The sequence below is a fragment of the Hyla sarda genome, chromosome 7, assembly GCF_029499605.1.
Source record: "Hyla sarda isolate aHylSar1 chromosome 7, aHylSar1.hap1, whole genome shotgun sequence".
NCBI lineage: Eukaryota > Metazoa > Chordata > Amphibia > Anura > Hylidae > Hyla > Hyla sarda.
The window spans coordinates 162,040,226-162,067,080 of record NC_079195.1 but is presented as its reverse complement, the minus strand read 5'-3'; the positions used below and the strand labels follow the sequence as shown (position 1 = coordinate 162,067,080).

Genomic DNA, 26,855 nt, shown 5'->3' with positions numbered 1-26,855 from the left:
TTTTGAATTTTCTCCTTCACTTTGCTGCTATTCCTGTGAAACACCTAAAGGGTTAACACACTTATTGAATGTCATTTTGAATACTTTGAGGGGTGCAGTTTTTATAATGGGGTCATTAATGGGGTATTTCTAACCAGAAGACCCTTCAAATCCACTTCTAACCTGAACTGGTCCCTGAAAAATTCAGATTTTTTCAATTTTGCGAAAAATTGGAAAATTGCTGCTGAACTTTGAAACCCTCTGATGTTTTCCAAAAGTAAAAACATGTCAACTTTATGATGGAAACATAAAGTAGACATATTGTGTATGTGAATCAATATATAATTTGTTTGGAATGTCTATATTACTTACAAGCAGAGAGCTTCAAAGTTAGAAAAATGAAATTTTGGAATTTTTCACCTAGAAAATTCATCTCGGAATTAAATTTATAAGTAAAAGCATCCATCCCAGAGTTATTAATGCTTGAAGTGACAGTGGTCAGATTTGGAAAAAATGCTCCCGTCCTTAGGGATATAATGGGCTCCGTCCCCAAGGGGTTAAGCATTGCCATTGAACAATAGTAAGGAGCTTCTGGATTTTAATCAGAACACATATCAAACAGAGCATTGAGTATTTTGACTGGGCACCATATGGTGTGGTGGCAAAATAATGTACCGTTACCAACTGTCCTGGTAAAGTTAGTTTTGGTATTAATATAGGACCATTCGTAATGCTTAGCAACACAATTTAATTGATTTTCCTTTGGGTATTGTCCATGACTCGTCCTAGAAGTGAAACACCCCAGGTGGCAGAAACCCGTAATGCCTTAAATGCATGGCTGCTTCTAAAATCAAACTATTATGAAAACCAAAGGGAGATAAGTGTAATACATCAGATAATTTCCTAAATAGTTCTCCGAAAATGGGTTGTCTGGTAGGATTTAGCGAAATCTCCCCTTTCTAAATACCCTTTGATGCAGCTTTGATCAACTGGGAAGAAAGCAAAGAATGACTGCTGGGATTAGTTAAGATAAATTGTGTTGAATACCTGATAGATAAATGTTAATGGTCGTGTGGGTGAGATGCTATGGAAAATGGCAAAACCCGATGTATGCTGAAATGAAAGAGACAGAATGGATGGTTCCTTCCGGATGACTAGCCACAAATTTCTAAATGAACTTCAGGCTACATTATATACTCTTTGTGTATTAGGCAACAGCGAATCGGTTATCAGATGTTAAGCTATCTGAAAATGTTTATTTAATTCAGGGTCAGTAAATGATGTAGTGGAATCTGAGCCCCTGTGACATCGGCCTCTGGCATTACCTGAAAGATGAGTGAAAATTGTGTCTGGATAGTGCATCTGCAGTCGTGTTCTGAATCCTGTTAATATGTGTGCATGTAAAATTAAAGTTGTAACGAAGAGACAACCAACCAGACGTCTAGCTAGAGACATGACAACCGGCTTTTAGACCATCCTTTCAACAAAATATACACAGTGGCAGAGTTGTTAGAAACGAACAATACAGTAGATTTCTGCCATGCATTTCCCCATACCTGGGCAACGGTGACAAATAGGGTAGGGTTCGAGTGACACGGAATTCCGCTTGAACCCTTCTAACTGACTGATCGCGGGAGGCCAGTGGCCCACAAACCAGTGAATATGCCAAATTGCCATGAATCCCAAAGTAGAAGCAGCATAGAGAAAATCATGGGGGACTGGTCACAGACAATAGAACATTACAGGAGTATGCTGCCTACATTAACGGACTATGACGTAAATAAACAATAGCAAAGAGAAAATTAAAAACAACAATGGACCTAAGAAAAAGACCTCAGTGACTGCAAATATGGAAGGAGTGACTAACTGAAGCATGCTATCATGCGTGGGTATGTCACCTGCAGATGAGGTATAATTAGTAAAAACATGACTGTCATGTCCTGAGAAAACGTGTCAGAACATACAACTATGCAGTGCACCCCACCTGAAAGCATGGCAGGCATAACAGTTATACAACTGCCCATGTGTAGTGCTGCTATTGGCCTGAAAAAACGTGCCAGTAAAAATAACTGGTTGGCTTATCCCACTTAAAAACTTGACAGGCATAACAGGTATACAACCACCTATGTGGGTGGTGACCATGGTGGCCATTTTGAAGTCGGCTATTTTGAATCCAACTTTTGTTTTTTCAATAGGAAGAGGGTCATGTGACACATCAAACTTATTGAGAATTGCACAAGAAAAACAATGATGTGCTTGGTTTTAACATAACTTTATTCTTTCATGAGTTATTTACAAGTTTCCTACCATTTATAAAATGTGTTCAATGTGATGCCCATTGTGTTGGATTGTCAATGCAACCCTCTTCTCCCACTCTTCACACACTGATAGCAACACCGCAGGAGAAATGCTAGCACAGGCTTCCAGTATCCGTAGTTTCAGGTGCTGCACAGCATAGACAATTGCCTTCAGATGACCCCAAAGATAAAAGTCTAAGGGGATCAGATCTTGAGACCTTGGGGGCCATTCAACTGGCCCACGATGACCAATCCACTTTCCAGGAAACTGGCACCCGGCTTTCCTCATGCACGGAGTGACCTTAGCTCCGTGCACTGATTACAGTTGACCACCGCACAGAGTAATGGATGACAAGGCCCCCCATGTATCTCTATGGGAGAGTCGGAGATGCAGTGCTTGTGTATCTTTGCCTTTGTCGTAGAGCTATATGGAGGGGGCTTGTCTCCCACTGCTTTGTGCGGTGCTTGACAGTAATCCAGCATGGAGTGGAGATCGCTTCGTGAATGTGGATAACCAGGGGGCAGATGATCATGGGGGGGTCCCAGTGGCCGGACCCCCCGCGATCTCCTGCCCAGCACCCCGGTAATCCGCATGCATGGAGCTATCTCCGCTCCGTGCTAGATTGTGGGTGACCACAGCTCAAAGCTGTGGGCGACATGACCCCTCCATATATCTCTATCATGTCTCTCCCATATGCAGTATATGTAGAAAAAAGATAAGAACAGAAAGATGGCGCTATCTAAGTGCCTTAAAATATATATATATATATATATATATATATATATATATATATATATATATTTGGAACACGTATTGAAATAGCCAGTAAAACTGATTGCAGATAGGTAATGCTATTCCACTCACCTATTAGTGTTGAGCTGCAGGCACAACACTGTTTCTCGCATGAAAGGAATACAATGTATTCTTAGGGTCCTCTGGCAGGCCGGCATCCAGTCCCGAACAGCAGTTGTGTCGGTCGTGAAGGATAGTGAGAAGTGGTCTTTGGGAAGGGCTGCTCCAGCAGTTCCCAGGGCAGAAGAAAGTGGATGGTATCCACGACGCCTTGAGGGTAGGTGGCAATAAAACAAGTGTCCTGATTGATAGACTACTTGTTTATTCAAATATAACAAAACCATAAAAACAGATTTGTTTTTAAAAAGAATAAAGCAAACAGAGTAGGAGCAACGCGTTTCGCAGGGTGACCCCCGCTTCGTCAGGCTGATATGGTCTAATTCCTTGTTTGCCGTACTTATAAGAAGGTTCATTTGAAATTTCCCGGGTTGGAAAGTCACTGACGTTATTTTTCTGACGGAAGTGAGGTGGTGGTTGGCATGATTGGCAGACGCACCTTGATGTGGTAATTTGACAAATCTTTACTGAAGGCATTTTAAACGTAGACATTTTTCTGTTTGTAATAGCGATAAAGCAATATAACAAAAAAATTATACAACAATAATACACATATTAATAATAACATTAAAAGCTAGTGATAATATCTAGAGATGAGCGAACTTACAGTAAATTTGATTCGTCACGAACTTCTCGGCTCGGCAGTTGATGACTTATCCAGCATAAATTAGCTCAGCTTTCAGGTGCTCCGGAGGGCTGGAAAAGGTGGATACAGTCCTAGGAAAGAGTCTCCTAGAAAGAGTCGCCGAGAAGTTTGTGACAAATCGAATTTACTGTAAGTTTGCTCAGCTCTAATTATATCGATAATGCATTTTTATACATTTGTAATATATTCATTCATTCATTCATTCATATAAAACTAGGGGATTCTGTGGCGCTCTGCAGATAGCTGGTGCGGACTTTCATCTATCACAATAAGGTATGTAGGGTAGGGACAAATTAATTTAAATTTTTTTTTTTTTTTTTTTTAATTTCATTCTTGTAATTTAATATATATAATTGTTTTAGTTGTTATATAGATTATTAGTCTGCAAGTTTCAGTGTGTTCTCTGACCGTTTTTTTCGGCCAGTCTTGCAGTACCCATGATGTGTGTGTTCTTTCTCTAGTTGCGATCGCAATGTGTATGCTACGATCGCAATGTTTGGTGGTGGAATGTTGCAATTTAAAACTGCATAGAGTGGAGGTATTCAGAGACATTTGCTACTTATATGTGCGATCGCCACACACAGTGGATGAAGGAGAGAGCATTCAAAACCATTGAGATGCCGGTATTTGGTAGTATCTCTACATGTAAAGAAGTTTAAAGAAATCCTTTCAATAATCAAAAATGCTGGGGATGGAGTGTATACGTAGTGTGTTCCAGTGAATAGAATGAATGTTTTTGTTTAATTTGTGACAAATGGCTGGTCTGCACCGCTGGTGTATATTTGTATATATTCACCGCTGATGTATATTTTTATATTTTTGTTTTTATTTAGATTTGTATATGTATATATAGGGGATGTGGATTGCACCGTGGACGTGAGAGGGGAGGGTTTACTTGCTAGTTCACAATATACAGTGGTGGAATATTAAGATTGGAAACTAGCGGGGTAGGAATCAGTTAGTTGCGAGTGTAATCGCAATGTGTGGAGATGGAGGTATCTTCAGACGTCCCACGATAATAAGATAATTTTTTGGTAATATTTGAATATGGATTGAGATATAGCGGTTTGCACAAATAGATAAATGGGTGGGTTGGTAGATGAACGGACCTGAAAAAGGAGGATGAGTTTCCATTCCATTAATATAGTATCACGAATGTATTCATGATAATAATTATAATAGCAACATAAAAAGGGCTAAGTGGTTATTAATAGTTTATAGCCGATGCCAATAGTTGATAATAATACTCGTTAATCATAGATATGGCTCTGATTGATGGATTAGGGATAGATTTTTTATGTGTATGTTTTATATACTCCGTATTTCATATTATATGTAGCAATACATCAATATTGCTCCGTATTTTTAATCATGTGCAGCTGTACAAAATTAGGATTAGATAGGGATGTCTCTTGTAGGGGCAGATAAGGAATATATATAGATTATATGCACATATGTATAGTGTACATATACATGCAGAATACCCCACATATTTACACACATATGTATGCATACTTACCACATACACATAATGTCGGTGATAGTGATGGATAATTGTGATTAATAGTAACTCTCTATGGATAGGGAGTTTGTGACAGTGATTGTGGGTTATATTAGGATTGTGTTATCTTGTTTTTTAGAGGGATGGTAATTAATTAGTAAATTCAATAAATTCAATAATTTTGCTGGATTTCAGCGTATTAATTTGATGGCTTCATTCAGCCCTCCAGGTGTTAGAGAGCCCAGCCTATGTATCCAATACATTTCGCATTCAGTGAGTTCTTCTATGCGGTTTGGGATTGTTTTCACTGATTTAATCTATCGGGTATATGCGAATTGGATTTTCTATATCTGGATATTTTTCCTTGCAATGTCTCTAGACTATGTAGAAGGTATCCTTTTTTTGATATTTAGTTTATGTTATTTAGTCGAATATGGATTCTTGGATAGTTCGGCCTACATTTTGTAAGCCGCAATTACACTCAATCACATATACCACAAAGGATGATTTACAATCAAAGTGATGTTTTATGGGAAAAATTTCGCCGGAGACATTACTTTTAAGGTTAGTGAGGCCGGCTTTAATGGTGTTACAGCATAAACAGCGTTTTTTACCACATTTGAAAGTGCCCCATGTGGACTGGTTGGTTTTTGTCTTTTTATTCCGATGTTGTTTCAGTCGACCGCGGGCCAGGATGGATTTAAGTGTGGGAGCTCTTTTGAAAGTGAGACATGGATTTGTTGATAGATGTTTATTAATTATCTGGTCTTGTTGTAAAATATACCAGTGTTTTTTTCAAAATGATTTGGATCTGTTTGTGAGCCCAATTAAATGTAGTAATGAAGTTTAGCCTTGGTGTATTTGATGCATTTGATTCGGCAGTTGTTGTTTTTCTTGTTTTAGCCAGACAATCTTCTTTCAATAGTTCTTGGGGGAAGTCTTTTGCCTTGAAACGTTTAGTTATTTTCTGGGCTTGTTCGTTGTATTTCCTTGTTTTGGAACAGTTTTTTCTTATTCTTCTTAGCTGGCTAAAGGGGATATTAGTCTTCCACTTTTTTAGGTGACCACTGGAGAAAGTGAGGTAGCTAATAGAGTCCACCTTTTTGAAGAAAGTTGCTGTTAGGATATTGTCAGTGTCATTATATATTTCTAGGTCCAAAAATTCTATTTTTATATTGGAGTATTGGGATGTCAGAGAGATTCCCCCATCATTACGGTTAATCTCCTCTTCCACCATGGATTCTATGCAATTTTGCGGACCTTTCCACACAAAGAATAAATCATCAATGTATCTTTTATAGGTGATGACATGTTTCTTGAATAGATCATTTGTAGTGATAAACAGATTTTCAAAGCACCCCATTAATAGATTTGCATATGACATAGCTGAAGAAATTCTGAGTAAGGATGATCTCTAAACAATTGAGAAGGAACTCTTTTTGTGTGGTTGGTATTTCTGTATCATTTTCTACCACTTTTTTAATGCAATTTAGGCCAATATCATGTTTTATATTACTATACAAGGCCGTTACATCCATTGTCAGAAAGGTGAAGTCTTCTTCCCATTTTAGATTTTTAAGGATTGCAATCAGATCATCTGAGTTCTTCAAGAAACTGGGTAACATTTGGACATGATCCTGTAGGATCAGGTCAAGATAATGAGATATGTTGGCTGTATGACTATTGATCCCTGATATGATGGGGTGGCCGGGTGGGTTATTGGGGTTTTTATGAATTTTAGGAAGGTGATAAAAGAAGGGTTTTGACGGATGTGGAATGAGGAGGAATTTATTTTCTTCTTTGGTGATGATTCGGTCCTGATGAGCTTTTTCTAGCAGTTTTTGAATTTTGTTCTGTAGTTGGGGATATGGATCTGATTCAAGTATTCTGTAGTAGTTAGTATCCTGTAAGATGTTCAAAGCTTCTTGTTGGTAATCTGCATAATTTTGAATCACGATTCCTCCGCCTTTGTCTGATAACCGAATGACTATTTGGGTGTTTTCTTTTAGAGTTTTCAAGGCTTTCGGTTCCTTTTTTGTAAGCTTGCCTTCGGAGTTTTTTGGAATATGGTGGGATATTTTCTTCAAATCTGTAGCTACTAAGTCATGAAAAGTTTTTATTAGATGGCCTTGGTTGTAGATAGGGTAAAATTTTGATTTATTGTTAATTTTTGGATGTTTGCCCTGCGGATCTCCAACTTCTTTGTTCTCTTTGCTTTTGGAGAGTGCCTGTGTAGAGGGCAATTCAAAGTGTCTGTCACGATTCGGCTGGCAGGTGGTGGATCCTCTGTGCCAGAGAGGGATTGGCGTGGACCGTGCTGGTGGACCGGTTCTAAGTTGCTACTGGTATTCACCAGAGCCCGCCGCAAAGCGGGATGGTCTTGCAGCGGCGGTAGCAACCAGGTCGTATCCACCAGCAACGGCTCAACCTCTCTGACTGCTGAAGATAGGCGCGGTACAAGGGAGTAGACAAGAGCAAGGTCGGACGTAGCAGAAGGTTGGGGCAGGCAGCAAGGATCGTAGTCAGGGGCAACGGCAGGAGGTCTGGAACACAGGCTAGGAACACACAAGGAAACGCTTTCACTGGCACAATGGCAACAAGATCCGGCGAGGGAGTGCAGGGGAAGTGAGGTATAAATAGGGAGTGCACAGGTGAACACACTAATTAAGCCAACTGCGCCAATCAGTGGCGCAGTGGCCCTTTAAATTGCAGAGACCCGGCGCGCGCGCGCCCTAAGGAGCGGGGCCGCGCACGCCGGGACAAGACCGACGGAGAGCGAGTCAGGTACGGGAGCCGGGATGCGCATCGCGAGCGGGCGCCTCCCGCATCGCGAATCGCATCCCGGCTGGGAGAGGTATCGCAGCGCACCCGGTCAGCAGGTCTGACCGGGGCGCTGCAATTGCGAGGATGTTGCGAGCGCTCCGGGGAGGAGCGGGGACCCGGAGCGCTCGGCGTAACAGTACCCCCCCCCCTTGGGTCTCCCCCTCTTCTTGGAGCCTGAGAACCTGAGGACAAGACTTTTGTCTAGGATGTTGTCCTCAGGTTCCCAGGATCTCTCTTCTGGACCACAGCCTTCCCAATCCACTAAGAAATTTTTTTTTCCTCTGACCGTCTTGGAGGCCAGAATCTCCTTCACGGAGAAGACGTCAGAAGAACCGGAAACAGGAGTGGGAGAAACAAGTTTGGGAGAGAAGCGGTTAATGATGAGTGGTTTAAGGAGAGAGACATGGAAGGCATTGGGAATACAAAGAGAAGGAGGAAGAAGGAGTTTGTAAGAGACAGGATTAATCTGGCACAAGACTTTGAAAGGACCAAGATAGCGTGGTCCCAGTTTGTAACTGGGGACACGAAAGCGGACATATTTAGCGGAGAGCCATACCTTGTCTCCGGGAGCAAAAATGGGGGGAGTTCTTCTTTTCTTATCGGCAAACCTTTTCATGCGGGATGAAGCCTGTAAAAGAGAATTTTGGGTCTCTTTCCATATGGTGGAAAGATCACGAGTCACTTCATCCACAGCGGGCAAACCAGAGGGCAAGGGAGTAGGGAGGGGGGGAAGAGGGTGACGGCCGTACACCACGAAAAATGGGGACTTAGCAGAAGATTCTGAGACTCTGAAGTTGTATGAGAATTCGGCCCATGGTAGAAGATCTGCCCAGTCATCCTGGCGGGAGGAAACAAAATGCCGTAAATAGTCACCCAGGACCTGGTTAATTCTTTCTACTTGCCCATTGGATTGGGGATGATAAGAAGAAGAGAAGTTTAATTTAATCTTGAACTGTTTACAGAGGGCCCTCCAGAATTTAGACACGAATTGGACGCCTCTATCCGAGACGATCTGCGTGGGCAAACCGTGAAGACGAAAAATGTGTACAAAAAATTGTTTTGCCAACTGAGGCGCTGAAGGAAGACCAGGAAGAGGAATAAAATGTGCCATCTTGGAAAATCGATCAACGACCACCCAAACAACAGTGTTGCCACGGGATGGGGGTAAGTCTGTAATAAAGTCCATACCAATCAGTGACCAAGGCTGTTCGGGGACAGGCAGAGGATGAAGGAGACCAGCAGGCTTCTGGCGAGGAGTCTTATCCCGGGCACAGACCGTACAGGCCCGCACAAAATCAACAACATCCGTCTCCAGAGTCGGCCACCAATAGAAACGAGAGATGAGTTGCAAGGATTTTTTGATGCCCGCATGGCCCGCGAGGTGGGAGGAGTGTCCCCATTTGAGAATCCCGAGACATTGGCGTGGAGAAACGAAGGTCTTCCCTGGAGGAGTTTGCCTGATGGAGGCTGGAGAAGTGGAGATCAGACAGTCAGGAGGAATGATGTGTTGCGGAGAGACCTCTACTTCCGAGGCATCCGAGGAACGAGAGAGGGCATCGGCCCTAATGTTCTTGTCGGCAGGGCGAAAGTGAATTTCAAAGTTAAAACGGGCAAAGAACAACGACCACCTGGCCTGGCGAGGGTTCAGCCGTTGGGCAGACTGGAGATAGGAGAGATTCTTGTGATCGGTGTATATGATAACTGGAAATTTTGATCCCTCCAGCAGATGCCTCCATTCCTCAAGCGCCAATTTAATGGCCAGTAATTCTCGATCCCCGATGGAGTAGTTTCTCTCCGCCGGAGAGAAGGTCCTAGAAAGAAACCCACAAGTAACAGCATGCCCGGAAGAATTTTTTTGTAGAAGGACAGCTCCAGCTCCCACTGAGGAGGCATCTACCTCCAATAGGAAGGGTTTAGATGGGTCAGGTCTGGAGAGCACGGGAGCAGAAGAAAAGGCAGACTTGAGACGTTTAAATGCGTCTTCCGCTTGGGGAGACCAGGACTTGGGATTGGCATTTTTCTTGGTTAAAGCCACGATAGGAGCCACAATAGTGGAAAAGTGTGGAATAAATTGTCTGTAATAATTGGCGAACCCCAAAAAACGTTGGATAGCACGGAGTCCGGAGGGGCGTGGCCAATCTAAGACGGCAGAGAGTTTATCTGGGTCCATTTGTAATCCCTGGCCAGAGACCAAGTATCCTAGGAAAGGAAGAGATTGACATTCAAACAGACATTTCTCCATTTTGGCATAAAGTTGATTGTCTCGAAGTCTCTGAAGAACCATGCGGACATGCTGGCGGTGTTCTTCTAAGTTGGCAGAAAAAATCAGAATATCGTCCAGATAAACCACAACACAGGAATATAAGAGATCACGAAAAATTTCATTAACAAAGTCTTGGAAGACGGCAGGGGCGTTGCACAGGCCAAAGGGCATGACCAGATACTCAAAGTGTCCATCTCTGGTGTTAAATGCAGTCTTCCATTCGTCCCCCTCCCTGATGCGGATGAGATTATAAGCACCTCTTAAGTCCAGTTTGGTAAAGATGTGGGCACCTTGAAGGCGATCAAAGAGTTCTGAGATAAGAGGTAGGGGGTAGCGGTTCTTTACCGTGATTTTATTAAGTCCGCGGTAATCAATGCAAGGACGTAGGGAGCCATCTTTTTTGGACACAAAAAAAAATCCAGCTCCGGCAGGAGAGGAGGATTTGCGGATAAACCCCTTTTTTAAATTTTCCTGGATGTATTCAGACATAGCAAGAGTCTCTGGAGCAGACAGAGGATAAATTCTGCCCCGGGATGGAGTAGTACCCGGGAGGAGGTCAATAGGACAGTCATAAGGCCTGTGAGGAGGTAAAGTCTCAGCTTGCTTTTTGCAAAACACGTCAGCATAGTCCATATAAGCCTTACGAAGACCGGTTACAGGGGGAACCACAGGGTCACGGCACGGAGTACTGGGAACCGGTTTAAGACAGTCCTTGAAACAAGAAGTACCCCAGCTCTTGATCTCTCCTGTGGACCAATCAAGGGTTGGGGAATGGCGTTGAAGCCACGGTAATCCAAGAAGAATTTCGGAAGTGCAGTTGGAGAGGACCAAAAACTAAATTTTTTCGTGATGAGGTCCGATGCACATTAGGAGAGGTTCCGTGCGGTAACGCACGGTACAGTCCAATCTTTCATTGTTAACAGAATTGATGTAGAGGGGTCTGGCGAGACTGGTCACCGGGATGTTGAACCTGTTGATGAGAGAGGCCAAAATAAAATTTCCTGCAGATCCGGAATCCAAGAAGGCCATAGTAGAGAAGGAGAAGGTAGAGGAAGATATCCGCACAGGCACAGTAAGGCGTGGAGAAGCAGAGTTGACATCAAGAACTGTCTCACCTTTGTGCGGAGTCAGTGTACGTCTTTCCAGGCGGGGAGGACGGATAGGACAATCCTTCAGGAAGTGTTCGGTACCGGCACAGTACAGGCACAGATTCTCCATGCGGCGTCGTGTCCTCTCTTGAGGTGTCAAGCGAGACCGGTCAACTTGCATAGCCTCCACGGCGGGAGGCACAGGAACGAATTGCAGAGGACCAGAGGAGAGAGGAGCCGGGGAGAAAAAACGCCTCGTGCGAACAAAGTCCATATCCTGGCGGAGCTCCTGACGCCTTTCGGAAAAATGCATGTCAATGCGGGTGGCCAGATGAATAAGTTCATGCAGGTTAGCAGGAATTTCTCGTGCGGCCAGAACATCTTTAATGTTGCTGGATAGGCCTTTTTTAAAGGTCGCTCAGAGGGCCTCATTATTCCAGGATAATTCGGAGGCAAGAGTACGGAATTGGATGGCGTACTCGCCAACAGAAGAATTACCCTGGACCAGGTTCAGCAGGGCGGTCTCGGCAGAAGAGGCTCGGGCAGGTTCCTCAAAGACACTTCGAATCTCCGTGAAGAAGGAGTGTACAGAGGCAATGACGGGGTAATTGCGGTCCCAGAGCGGTGTGGCCCATGACAGAGCTTTCCCAGACAGAAGGCTGACTACGAAAGCCACCTTAGACCTTTCCGTAGGAAACTGGTCCGACATCATCTCCAAGTGCAGGGAACATTGCGAAAGAAAGCCACGGCAAAACTTAGAGTCCCCATCAAATTTATCCGGCAAGGATAATCGTAGGCCGGAAGCGGCCACTCGCTGCGGAGGAGGTGCAGGAGCTGGCGGAGGAGATGATTGCTGAAGCTGTGGTAGTAGCTGCTGTAGCATCACGGTCAGTTGAGACAGCTGATGGCCTTGTTGCTCTATCTGTTGCGACTGCTGGGCGACCACCGTGGTGAGGTCGGCGACAACTGGCAGTGGGACTTCAGCGGGATCCATGGCCGGATCTACTGTCACGATTCGGCTGGCAGGTGGTGGATCCTCTGTGCCAGAGAGGGATTGGCGTGGACCGTGCTGGTGGACCGGTTCTAAGTTGCTACTGGTATTCACCAGAGCCCGCCGCAAAGCGGGATGGTCTTGCAGCGGCGGTAGCAACCAGGTCGTATCCACCAGCAACGGCTCAACCTCTCTGACTGCTGAAGATAGGCGCGGTACAAGGGAGTAGACAAGAGCAAGGTCGGACGTAGCAGAAGGTCGGGGCAGGCAGCAAGGATCGTAGTCAGGGGCAACGGCAGGAGGTCTGGAACACAGGCTAGGAACACACAAGGAAACGCTTTCACTGGCACAATGGCAACAAGATCCGGCGAGGGAGTGCAGGGGAAGTGAGGTATAAATAGGGAGTGCACAGGTGAACACACTAATTAAGCCAACTGCGCCAATCAGTGGCGCAGTGGCCCTTTAAATTGCAGAGACCCGGCGCGCGCGCGCCCTAAGGAGCGGGGCCATGCGCGCCGGGACAAGACCGACGGAGAGCGAGTCAGGTACGGGAGCCGGGATGCGCATCGCGAGCGGGCGCCTCCCGCATCGCGAATCGCATCCCGGCTGGGAGAGGTATCGCAGCGCACCCGGTCAGCAGGTCTGACCGGGGCGCTGCAATTGCGAGGATGTTGCGAGCGCTCCGGGGAGGAGCAGGGAACCCGGAGCGCTCGGCGTAACAGTGTCTCAATAGAGTTAGCTTCCTAGTGAAATGGTGGAGGTCTAGGAAGAGGCTGAAACAGTCGGGTTTATTGGAGAGGCAGAAGGATAGGCCTTAGGTTCTTTGAAAATCTGTTTATCACTACAAATGATCTATTCAAGAAACAGGTCATCACCTATAAAAGATACATTGATGATTTATTCTTTGTGTGCAAAGGTCCGCAAAATTGCATAGAATCCATTGGGGAATCTCTCTGACATCCCAATACTCCAATATAAAAATAGAATTTTTGGACCTAGAAATATATAATGACACTGACAATATCCTAACAGCAACTTTCTTCAAAAAGGTAGACTCTAATAGCTACCTACCTTTCTCCAGTGGCCACCTAAAAAAAAGTGGAAGACTAATATCCCCTTTTGCCAGCTAAGAAGAATAAGAAAAAACTGTTCCAAAACAAGAAAATACAACGAACAAGCCCAGAAAATAACTGAACGTTTCAAGGCAAAAGGCTACCCCCAAGAACTATTGAAAGAAGATTGTCTGGCTAAAACAAGAAAAACAACAACTGCCGAATCAGATGCATCAAATACACCAAGGCTAAACTTCATTACTACATTTAATTGTGCTCACAAACCGATCCAAATCGTTTTGAAAAAAACACTGGTAAATTTTACAACAAGACCAGATAATTAATAAACATCTATCAACAAATCCATGTCTCACTTTCAAAAGAGCTCCCACACTTAAATCCATCCTGGCCCCAGGTCGACTGAAACAACATCGGAATAAAAAGACAAAAAACAACCAGTCCACATGGGGCACTTTCAAATGTGGTAAAAAAAAAGCTGTTTATGTAACACCATTAAAGCCGGCCTCACTAACCATAAAAGTAACGTCTCCGGCGAAATTTTTCCCATAAAACATCACTTTGATTGTAAATCATCCTTTGTGGTATATGTGATTGAGTGTTATTGCGGCCTACAATATGTAGGCCGAACTATCCAAGAACTCCATATTCGACTAAATAACATAGACTAAATATCAAAAAAAGGATACCTTCTACATAGTCTATCGATACACTGCAAGGAAAAATATCCAGATATAGAAAATCCAATTCACATATACCCGATAGATCAAATCAGTGAACACATCCCAAACCGCATAGAAGAACTCACTAAATGCGAAATGTATTGGATATATAGGCTGGGCTCTCTAACACCTGGAGGGCTGAGTGAAGCCACCGAATTAATACCCTGAAATCCAGCAAAATTATTGAATTTACTAATTCATTACCATCCCTCTAAAAAACAAGATAACACAATCCTAATATAACCCACAATCACTGTCACAAACTCCCTATCCATAGAGAGTTACCATTAATCACAATTATCTATCACTATCACCGACATTATGTGTATGTGGTAAGTATGCATATGTATGTGTGTAATTATGTTTGGTATTCTGCATGTATATTGTGATAAGGTGGCAAGGAAAGGATGTATTTCCTTGGCTCACCCTGAAGAATCTCACCTGCTTCTTAATTAATGATGCAGCAGGGAAGGGAGGTGTATATAAGATGGAGGCTCAGTCTAATCTGTGCTCTCCCTGGGAAACAGCATGCTGCTGTAGGGGAAGACACTCGGACCCTGTTGAGGAAGCACACAGCTGGAATCTGTGAGTGGTCCAAGAAGTGGTGTGAACTGTGAGTAACAGGTTGCAGGAGTCACATGTTTAACTGGCTGAGGGTAGCTCACCACTTAGTATGCAGGGCATTCTAATATGTGTAGGCAGTAACCAGACGATCTAGGATTTTATTTTGTTACTGCGTTATGTTTGTTTTTCCCCTGCAACCTGTCTAAATAAAGCTGGCAAGGTGCCAGGCTTGCATGAATAACCGTTGTCTGCGGGTTTATTGAGTGGAAACGTGTCCCGTGGCAGTGTCCAGGACGATCCCGGAGCTATCCCTAAGGAGGAATCCTTATAATATGTACACTTTATTTGCACCTACAAGAGACATCACTATCTAATCCTAATTTTGTACAGCTGCACATGATTAAAAATACGGAGCAATATTGATGTATTGCTGTATATAATATGAAATACGGAGTATATAAAACATACACATAAAAAATCTATCCCTAATCCATCCATCCCAGCCATATCTATGATTAACGAGTATTATCATTAACTATTGGCATCGACTATAAACTATTAATAACCACTTAGCCCTTTTTATGTTGCTATTATTATTATTATCATGGATACAATCGTGATACTATATTAATGAGAAAATGGAAACTCATCCTCCTTTTCCAGGTCCATTCATCTACCAACCCACCCATTTATCTATTTGTGCAAACCGCTATATCTCAATCCATATTCAAATGTTGCCAAAAAATTATCTTATTATCGTGGGACATCTGAAGATACCTCCATCTCCACACATTGCGATTACACTCGCAACTAACTGTTCCTACCCCGCTAGTTTCCAATCTTAACATTCCTCCACTGTATATTGTGAACTAGCAAGTAAACCCTCCCCTCTCACGTCCACAGTGCAATCCACATCCCCTATATATACATATACAGATATAAATAAAAACTAAAATATAAAAATATACATCAGCGGTGAATATATACAAATATACACCAGCAGTGCAGACCAGCCATCTGTCACAAATTAAAGGGGTTATCCAGGAAAAACTTTTTTTTTATATATCAACTGGCTCCAGAAAGTTAAACAGATTTGTAAATTACTTCTATTAAAAAATCTTAATCCTTTCAGTACTTATGAGCTTCTGAAGTTAAGGTTGTTCTTTTCTGTCTAAGTAATCTCTGATGACACGTGTCTCGGGAAACGCTCAGTTTAGAAGCAAATTCCCATAGCAAACCTCTTCTAAACTGGGCGTTTCCCGAGACACATGTCATCAGAGATTACTTTAAAAGAAAAGAACAACCTTAACTTCAGAAGCTCATAAGTGCTGAAAGGATTAAGATTTTTTAATAGAAGTAATTTACAAATCTGTTTAACTTTCTGGAACCAGTTGATATATAAAAAAAAGTTTTTTCCTGGAATACCCCTTTAAACAAAAACATTCATTCTATTCACAGGAACACTGCCAGTTATTATTGCCACCTACCCTCAAGGTGCCGCGTATACCATCCACTTTCTTCTGCCCTGGGAACTGCTGGAGCAGCCCTCCCCAAGGACCACTTCTCCCTATGTCTCTCCCATAGACATTAATAAAGGGGACGTGATGACCACGTCCGCCCGAAGCCTGCAATTCTTATACCCTATCCTTTTGGAGATGGGAGGGTTCCAGGAGGGCATAGCAGTGCTTCTAGAGATACTGCTGTCTATAAGGGGGGGGGGGGGGGGGGCTGCTGTCTATAGGGGGGGGGGGGGGGGCGCTGTTCCCTACAAGGGGGACAAGAGTAAGCTGCTGTCTACAAGGGTGGGTCCCTGTCTACAAGGAGGGGGCCCGCTGTCTACAAGGGGGGGGGCCTGCTGTCTGTAAGGGGGACAAGAGGGAGCACTGTCTACAAGGGGGGGGGGGGGGCTGTAGTCTACTAGGGGGACACGGGGGGGGGGGGCGTTGTCTACAAGGGGGGGGGGCTGCGGTCTACAGGGGGGCAACTATCTATACTATCTACAAGGGGATTCCACCTACTATTAAAGGCAATCTTACAGCAGAGTCACCAGCACTAACTTGAATTTGTAGGTAGATAGTGCAGGTGACCCTGTTTCTACCGCTGCTCATCATGTGAACATCAGCGCAATTGTTCCGGAGACATCGGTCTCGTCGCCAATGCAAATTCCCTGTTCTGTCCAGTGGAGAAGAGAGAGATCTTGGCTCATACTACAGCAGCCGTCTTCATTGTACATAAGAAGGAACCACATATCAGCACGGTAAGCAACGCCAGAAACTTGGTCACCCTGGTGTCAGATTCCCTTTAAAATACAGTTGTCCCTTAACATACGATGGTAATCCATTCCAAATGGACCATCGTTTGTTGAAACCATCGTATGTTGAGGGATCCGTGCAATGTAAAGTATAGGACAGTGGTCTACAACCTGCGGACCTCCAGATGTTGCAAAACTACGTTGGCTGTCCGGGCATGCTGGGAGTTGTAGTTTTGCAACATCTGGAAGTCCGCAGGTTGAAGGCCACTGGTATTGGAGGTTATACTCACGTGTCCCCGCTGCTCCGGGGTGTAGAGATAACAGTGTGTTTCACAGGAGCTTCTTCCGGCCTCTCTCAGGTAACAGGTGCTCTGTGACTCTTATTATGCAAATAATATGTGACAGTTAAAATAACAGAAACATAGTATACCAAAAACAGAGCTAACCTGTTCATGACCTGTGTCTACAGGGGGATAGATCATTGCGATCATTGAGGCCCAGAGGCCCCAATGCATTAAGTCTGCTAATCCATACTACAGGGTGGGCCATTTCTATGGATACACCTTAATAAAATGGGAATGGTTGGCGATATTAACTTCCTGTTTGTGGCACATTAGTATATGTGAGGGGGGAAACTTTTCAAGATGGGTGGTGACCATGGTGGCCATTTTGAAGTTGGCCATTTTTTATCCAACTTTAGTTTTTTCAATAGGAAGAGGGTCATGTGACACATAAAACTTATTGGGAATTTTACAAGAAAAACAATGATGTGCTTGGTCTTAATGTAACTTTATTCTTTCATGAGTTATTTACAAGTTTCTGACCACTTATAAAATGTGTTCAATGTGCTGCCTATTGTGTTGGATTGTCAATGCAACCCTCTTCTCCCACTCTTCACACACTGATAGCAACACCGCAGGAGAAATGCAAGCACAGGCTTCCAGTATCCGTAGTTTCAGGTGCTGCAGAATGGGAACAGGACCCTCAGTTTACACAGAAGATTTTGTTCAGTGATGAGGCAAACTTTTATGTGAATGGTGATGTTAACAAACAAAACCACCGCTATTGGTCTGACACTAACCCACATTGGATAGATCCCTCCAAGACTGTTGGAATACAAAAATTGATGGTAAGGTGTGGTATATGGGGTACAAAGATAGTGGGGCCATTCTTCATCAATGGGAACCTCAAGGCCACTGGATATGCGAAATTGCTACATGATTATGTGTTTCCCTCTTTATGCACTGAAGCTGGCACGTTCCCTGAGTTTTTCCAGCAAGATGGTGCACCACCACATTATGGGTGTCAGGTCCGAGCATTCCTAGATGAACAGTTTCCTGGAAAGTGGATTGGTCGTTGGGGGCCAGTTGAATGGCCCCAATGTCTCCTGATCATACCCCCTTAGACTTTTATCTTTGGGGTCATCTGAAGGCAATTGTCTATGCTGTGAAGATTCGAGATGTGCAGCACCTGACACTACGGATACTGGAAGCCTGTGCTAGCATTTCTCCTGCGGTGTTGCTATCAGTGTGTTAAGAGTGGAAGAAGAGGGTTGCATTGACAATCCAACACAATGGGCAGCACATTGAAGACATTTTACAAGTGGTCAGAAACTTGTAAAAAACTAATGAAAGAATAAAGTTACGTTAAAACCAAGCACATCATTGTTTTTCTTGTGAAATTCCCAATAAGTTTGATGTGTCACATGACCCTCTTCCTATTGAAAAAACAAAAGTTGGATTCAAAATGGCCAACTTCAAAATGGCCGCCATGGTCACCACCCATCTTGAAAAGTTTCCCCCCTCACATATACTAATGTGCCACAAACAGGAAGTTAATATCACCAACCATTTTCATGTTATTAAGGTGTATCCATATAAATGGCCCACCCTGTATTTCCCTTCTCAAGAGATGTGTTTCTCGATGTATACCTCCCATACCCGATCCAATGTGTTCTATTCCTGCAAACTTCCATGTAGAACAATCATTGTTATGTACTGTAGACTTATGTTCTGTGAGGCGAGGTACTCCTGTACTGATTTTCAGGGAGTATAAATGTTCCCTTATTCTTTTGAACAACGGTCTCTTGTTTTTTTTACCCGCATAATATTTTCCAATGTACTTATCAAACAATAGACCATATGTAAAGTCCTACAGGTGATCTAATTTGATAACCTCCTAATGTGTACTGTGCCTGAGCTAGATTATGTTTTCAGAAAGAACAATGTCTGCATGGATAGTTGCATTTTGGTGCTGCGTTTTCTAGCCAATTTTTGTGTGCTTGCGATTTAATTCTTGTCTTACTCTTGATGAGGTCTCCTATTGTCTTAGTTTTTTGATAATTGATAATGGGCTTGTTTATGGCTACTTTGTTAATATCTTTGTCACTCTCCAAGATATACTAGTGTTTATATATTGTTGATTTTATATACTCATTCATAGGTATGTTTTCAAACATGAAAACAAATCTTTTATTGTTAGGAGAATCGGATTGGTGTTTCTTTTTTCTTTTATTCTGTTGTTGTTTGCCATTTATTTTTCTGCTCTTTCTTGGGCTTTTTGAATAATATTTGCTGGATATCTGCATTGTACTAACCTTACTGTAAGTTCTGCTGCCTGTGTTTTATATGTGGATTGTTCCGAGTTGATTCTTTTTAACCACAAAATCTGGCTAAAGGGGATGCTCTCTTTTAATTTCTTGGGGTGTGCACTATTATAGTGAAGCAATGAGTTCTTCATTATGGGTTTCCTATATCCTATTGTGCAAATTTTCTTTCATTCTTTCTTTGTATCCATAGTTTCACATCTAGGAACTCCAAACTAGTATCTCCGAACTGTTGTGTAAACATCATGTTGATTTTATTTGTTTCATTGAGGTACTGGACGAACCGGGCATATTCGTCCTGGGTTCCGTCCCGAATCATTAGCTTGTCATCCACGTACCTCAAGTATAAAGGAATATGACGTACAAAAGGATTTTTTGTAGAAAATATTTATTTGCTTTCATATTGGGCTAGAAATATATTAGCGTATGTACAAGATACCGGGATACCCATCGCGGTACCCCGGTTCTGCACATACCACTGTTCCTCACATGTGGATGTGTTGTTGGTGAGAATAAATTGCAAAGATTCAGTCACAAACGTGTTAAATAGGGATGATTTTTCCTTGAGGGCAAGAAAGCCCTCTACAGTCTGTATACCCGCATCGTGAGGGATGTTGGTATATAGGCTCTCTATGTTCAGGGAAACGAGTTGGTAGGTGTCCTGCCAAACGAAGCCCTCTAGGGCTTCTAAAAGCTCTGCAGTATTCTTTAGGAGGTGCGGGATGCCCGGTAGGAGGGGGGACAGGAGCCACTCCACATAGGTGGACAAAAACTCTGTGGGTGCCCCTATCCCGCCACTATTGGGTGCCCCGGTGGCCTTTCAAGTGTCTTGTGCACTTTTGGTACAATGTACCATTTTGCTGGTTTAAGATTTTTCGGTATTAGTTTTTCCGCAATTTTTTCTGTGATGACCCCTAAGCCTACATATTTCATTAGAAGGCCCCTCAGTTTCTTCATTATCTGTCCCATGGGATTGGATTTCATTTGTGTATACACTTCTGTGTTTGATAGCTGGCTCTTGACTTCTTTGTCATGTTGCGATTTTTGCCACAAAACTATAGAACCCCCCCTTATCCGACGTGCTAACCTGGATGTCAAGATGTGCCGCCAACCAGTCTATAGTCCTGCACTCCGCCAATGTTATATTATCTACTTTCTGCAGCTATATTAGAGCCCTGACATCTCTTGTGATGGCTTTTTGAAATAGATCAATGGCGGAGCCCGGGGCTACAGGCGGGTTAAATGTACAGGGATTTCCCCCCTTTAAAGTAGGTTGCTGGCTCTTCTTTGTGCTGTGTTGTAATGGTTCTTCCCTCAAATAATTCACAAAGCAAATGGGCCCCTCTGACATACTGTGCATCAAATTCTTCTGCTGATTTATAACCAGAAGTTGTCACACTACATGGTGTTTCTCCCTCTGCTTTGATGTGGGTGTCCTGATGTGTTGGGGTGAAGGCAACAAATTTCTCTAAGTTGATTTTTCTTAATGCTTTTTAAAGTGCAAGTTTTTCTACAATTTCCTTGTTGCATACCATGAGTTAGGACAATTCTGTGATTGTACCATTTACTGTGTATGTGGTAACAGGCATTAGCCTTAAGTTTACCATGATTATAGATTACTTTTAACCCCTTAAGGACTCAGCCCATTTTGGCCTTAAGGACTCAGACAATTTAATTTTTACGTTTTCATTTTTTCCTCCTCGCCTTCTAAAAATCATAACTCTTTTATATTTTCATCCACAGACTAGTATGAGGACTTGTTTTTTGCGTGACCAGTTGTCCTTTGTAATGACATAACTCATTATATCATAAAATGTATGGCGCAACCAAAAAACACTATTTTTGTGGGGAAATGAAAAAGAAAAACACAATTTTGCTAATTTTGGAAGGTTTCGTTTTCACGCCGTACAATTTATGGTAAAAATGACGTGTGTTCTTTATTCTGAGGGTAAAGACGATTAAAATGATACCCATTATTACATACTTTTATATTATTGTTGTGCTTAAAAAAAATCACAAACTTTTTAACTAAATTAGTACGTTTATAATCCCTTTATTTTGATGACCTCTAACTTTTTTATTTTTCCGTATAAGCAGCGGTATGAGGGCTCATTTCCTGTACTTTTTTTTGTTACCACATTTGCATATAAAAAACTTTTAATAAATTTTTTTATAATTTTTTTTTTATAAAATGTATTAAAAAAGTAGCAATTTTGGACTTTTTTTTTTTTTTTTTTTACGTTCACGCCGTTCACCGTACGGGATCATTAATATTTTATTTTAATAGTTCGGACATTTACGCACGCGGCGATACCAAATATGTCTATTAAATTAATTTTTTACGCTTTTTGGGGGTAAAATAGGAAAAAACGGACGTTTTACTTTTTTATTGGGGGAGTGGATTTTTCACTTTTTTTTTTATTTTACATTTTTTTACATTTTTTTTTACACTTGAACAATCCCCATAGGGGACTATTCATAGCAATACCATGATTGCTAATACTGATCTGTTCTTTGTATAGGACATAGAACAGATCAGTGTTATCGGCGATCTTCTGTTCTGGTCTGCTCGATCTCAGACCAGAGCAGAAGATGCCGGGAGCCGGAAGGAGGAAGGTGAGGGGACCTCCGTGCGGCGTCCTGAATGATCGGATCCCCGCAGCAGCGCTGCGGGCGATCCGATCATTCATTGAAATCGCGCACTGCCGCAGATGCTGGGATCTGTATTGATCCCGGCACCTGAGGGGTTAATGGCGATCAGCAGCCGGGATCAGCCGCGCATGACCCGGGCATCGCTCCGATGCCCGCGGTTATGCACAGGACGTAAATGTACGTCCTGGTGCGTTAAGTACCACCGCACCAGGACGTACATTTACGCCCTGCGTCCTTAAGGGGTTAATACAGGGCAAATTATAGTAAAAATGGACTCTGATCCAGCGCGCACCACTGTGGTACTCAAACGTCAGCCTAGTCGATCGACACATTTCGATATCATGCACGTGTTGTCTTTGCTGTGGAATCATTGTAAAGAATTGCAATAAACTTCAACCTCTAAGCAGTGCTGGATCAGAATCCATTTGTACTATCGTTTGCCACGTTCATCACTGGGCAAGTGAGAATCCGGGCGCGCAGTAGGTTAGCCGAAGTTTCTATTTCCCATTTACTGTATCCTTTTGATATAGCCATGTTGCATGGAGCTGAGGGGATGTTGGGCACATGTTTTAAATGCCTATGTATGTTTTTCAGGAAGCTACTCGGCGAGAGAAAAGGCGTCTTCTAGATGCTCAGCGAGGAAAGTGCAGAGTCCGTCTTGGCTCTCACCTTGATGAATGGTGTGCCCTAAAAGATCGTTTGGGCTTTTCTCTGCACTCTCAACTTGCCAAATTCTTATTGGACAGGTCAGTAAACAGGACAGGTAGACCATTTATTTTTGTAACTGCATTTACAAATATTGGGGTTCACATGACGAAATTGCTGAGCAAAAAAATCCGAAAGCAGCAGTCTCCCATTTCAGTATGATTCTCCTGCATCGTGCACACAGCAGAGATTCTGCTGCAGAAATTCAAATTCCGAACTACAAAGAATACGTAAAAGAAAAAACTTTTTTGGGGAGCGATGTACAGATCCTTCAGTTGGCAAAACACTTTTGAATGAATAAAGTTCACACTTACACTTGGTGAGTGGTTACTTGAACGACTCACACACTTTAGAAAACCCGTAGATACAACCAGTGATCTCTTATATCAGTCCTTTCTCCGCATGAATCCTCCTCGGCAAGTGACTCGTCACTCCGAATAATATAATGGAGAAACAAAAAACAAAAATAGGAGAGTGGACAGTATCGATATTCATATACAGCCAATTTCCTGTGTCAATGGAGCAATCCTACTTACTTCGGCAAGAGGGGTTTTTTCGTCCTTAAACCCCCCTCAATCCGGCCAGCCTGTGAACGAGTTCCTCTTTCACCACACCATCCAGGTACTTTACACACCGTTGTTCATTCGCTCCTTTTTTCGGATCCGTCGGAAAATTATCTTTATAGTCACTGCAATGCACTGAGCTGAGCCTGCACACCAGCGCCAAGGGACCTTGCACAGGCAGGGTAACTGGCACTCTGACGTCACCGCCGCCTGCCGCAGCGCATCCCAGCTAATCAATATTCCTCCCCTCCCTCCGCCTCTCCCTCTTCTCACTGCTCTGTAATGAAGAGGGAGAGGCGGAGGGAGGGGAGAAATATTGATAAGCTAGGCAGCGCTGCGGCCGGTGGCGGTTAGGTCCGAGTTTCAGTTAACGCCGCTCCACCCAGTCCGTCCTCCCCCCCCATACCAGTGTCCCAACCAGAGTGCCTCCAACTGCTGCAAAACAAAAAACATTTCTTACATCCCTACTCACTATTCTGCTGTTATGTCTCATCCTCCAGTCACCTCCAAAGCTGCACTCACTATTCTGCTGTTATACCTATTTTCCTCCAGTCAACTCCAAAGCTGCTGTAATATCATGTCTCATCAGCCCCCACCTCTCTCACTGACTGACTGTACAAAGTGCTGGCCTGCATGAAGGAGCATCTTCATGCTGCAGGGGCTAAGTGACTCTCCGTGGCTGCTCTGGGCTCCATAAACATGGCACTGGACTCCCTCTATTTCTCACACTGTAAGTGAGCTGCCTTGTCTTGATCATGTGCACAAGAGCTTACAAAGCATTTTAAGGGGTATTCCAGGCCAAAACTTTTTTTTTATATATGAACTGGCTCCGGAAAGTTAAACAGATTTGTAAATTACTTCTTTTAAAAATCTAAATCCTTCCAATAGTTATTAGCTTCTGAAGTTGAGTTGTTGTTTTCTGTCTAACTGCTCTCTGATGACTCACGTCCCGGGACATGACATCATCATTGAGCAGTTAGACAGAAAACTTCAGAAGCTAATAACTATTGGAAGGATTAAGATTTTTTAATAGAAGTAATTTACAAATCTGTTTAACTTTCCGGAGCCAGTTGATATATATAAAAAAAGGTTTTGCCTGGAATACCCATTTAAAGCAGATGGACCTCGTTCATTATGTCCTATGTGCAATGTCTGCCATAAAGCGTCTGTGCCTGTGTTTTGCAGTGAAGTAAGCACAGATGCTGTTAGACATGGCAGCCCCCAGTAGAAGTATTTATTAATAAAAAAAATAAAAACAGAGAACTATGACACTAAATAACAAAATAGTATTTACATTTATGTTAAAATGTTATGACAAATATAATAATAAAAAATCTATTTCATGACACTTTCCCTTTAATCAGTCTCTCCTATATAGAAAGACTTTCATTTATGATGCCCAGCCAACATTCAAGACAATCCTTTAACCCCTTAAGGACCAAGCCCATTTTGGCCTTAAAGGAGTACTCCTCCCCTATGCTTCTTATCCCTATCTGATCGTGGGGGTCCTGCCGCTGGGAACCCCCGCGATCTCTCCTGCAGCACCCCGTGTCATCTGCTGCATGGAGCGAAGTTCGCTCCGTGCCTGATGACGGGCGAAAAAGGGGCTGGAGTATCGTGATGCCACGGCCCCACCCCCTCAATGCAAGTCTATGGGAGGGGGCGTTGCGGCCGTCACGCCCACTCCCATAGACTTACATTGAGGGGTGTCAGGGTATAAAGCAAAGCACTTTATACGGAAAAAGAAGGATCAAATAAAAATATCAACAGGGTTGATCCTATGAGGTGGACATAAAAAAAACACCTCAAAAAGAGTACATTTTTAGATAATTTATGTTGTGCAATAATAAAACCCACTATAAACGGTTAGATAAAATATAAAAATTATTTATTATATCACACAAGATTAAAACAGTTGAATTAATTGACACAAAACCGTATAATAATATATATGTATGCAATACTCAGATTTGGCCACAAGATGGCTCTCTTCCAAACACTAATTACCCTATCACTTGGACAACACTAGGGGGCAGATGACTAACTGGCCATACAATACAACATTTGAGCTTTATGTAATGTAAAGACAATTATGTGTACCAGATTATTGCTCTGACAATATAACCAAGGAATTATAGTCCTCCCAATTACCTGGCTTGATATTAATTCCCCAGAATATGGATTCCAAGGCAGAGATTTTCCTCTGAGTCAATTTATATGCAATATTCGGTAATATGCATCTTTACCAGATAGCACCAAATTATGACGTAGCTCCTTTAACTCTGCACCTCTGCAGTAAAGCAGGGCACGACTAAATTTCAAGCCAGCTAATTTATCAATATTTCAGATAATAAAATCTATACATTACCAGATATCTAGGGTTTTGGCCTCCAATGTAGTATGCTAGGAAGTTATTTTCTTATGAAGAGCTCTGTGTCTTGTGATGAGATTTTCTGATAGGTTCACTGAGAGATATGTGTTCTTATCTGGATCCCCCCCTTTTCCTGACCCGGACACAGGTTGTTAACTTATTTCTTATCTGACCTGTCCACCCATAACAAACATGATGTCATTCGGTGAGTGTGCCTATTGTAGATTGCGACCTAGTTATTCCTAAATTACCTACAGAGTAGGGATCGACCGATTATCGGATTGGCCGATATTATCGGCCAATATTCACGATTTTGTAAGTAATAGGTATCGGCATCTAACCCTGCCGATAATGTGTCCAGCGCTTGCACCCAAAAATCTCTCTTGAAGTCTCGCTGCTCCGCACGGCAAAACAAGGCGTGCGCACTAGGCGCACGAATCGCGGGACTTCTGGAGGGGAGCTGAAGTCCCGGCCCTGAAGTTGTGCTGTCTGGAGGAGTGGCTTCAGTCAGTTCCATGTGCCGACCAAGTCTGCTCTGCCGCTTGTGTGCCAGCCCAGTTGGATCCAGGGGCGGACTGACTGGCCGGTCCATTCGGCCATCCTCCAACGGCCTGGCCGGGAAAAGGGCCTGCTGTGCGCCGCCTGTCACGTTAAATACATTTTTTTATTATTTTTTATTGCCCACTACACCCGGGCCCGGACAACGGTGCTGCTGGCTGCTGTTTTGCATCTCCCACACAGCCATGGCAGCCCTGTAAGAGACCTGCAGTGGCTGCCTGGGAGAGGCGCTTTGAACTCTGGCGTGGCGCTTCTGCGCTTAGACGTGAGGTCACGTCACCGTGGGGGTTCACTGT

General features: G+C 43.2%; 1 protein-coding gene across 2 annotated transcripts in view; it reads left to right on the top strand.

Moving 5' to 3' along the window:
* LOC130282663 (zinc finger protein 692-like) overlaps positions 1 to 26,855 on the top strand; it is a 144,587-nt gene that overhangs the window by 41,328 nt on the left and 76,404 nt on the right. For both annotated transcript variants that reach the window (XM_056531140.1, XM_056531141.1), the window contains one exon: positions 22,957 to 23,108. In XM_056531140.1, coding sequence (XP_056387115.1) covers positions 22,957 to 23,108 — 152 coding nt within the window. The remainder of the gene's footprint in view (positions 1 to 22,956; positions 23,109 to 26,855) is intronic.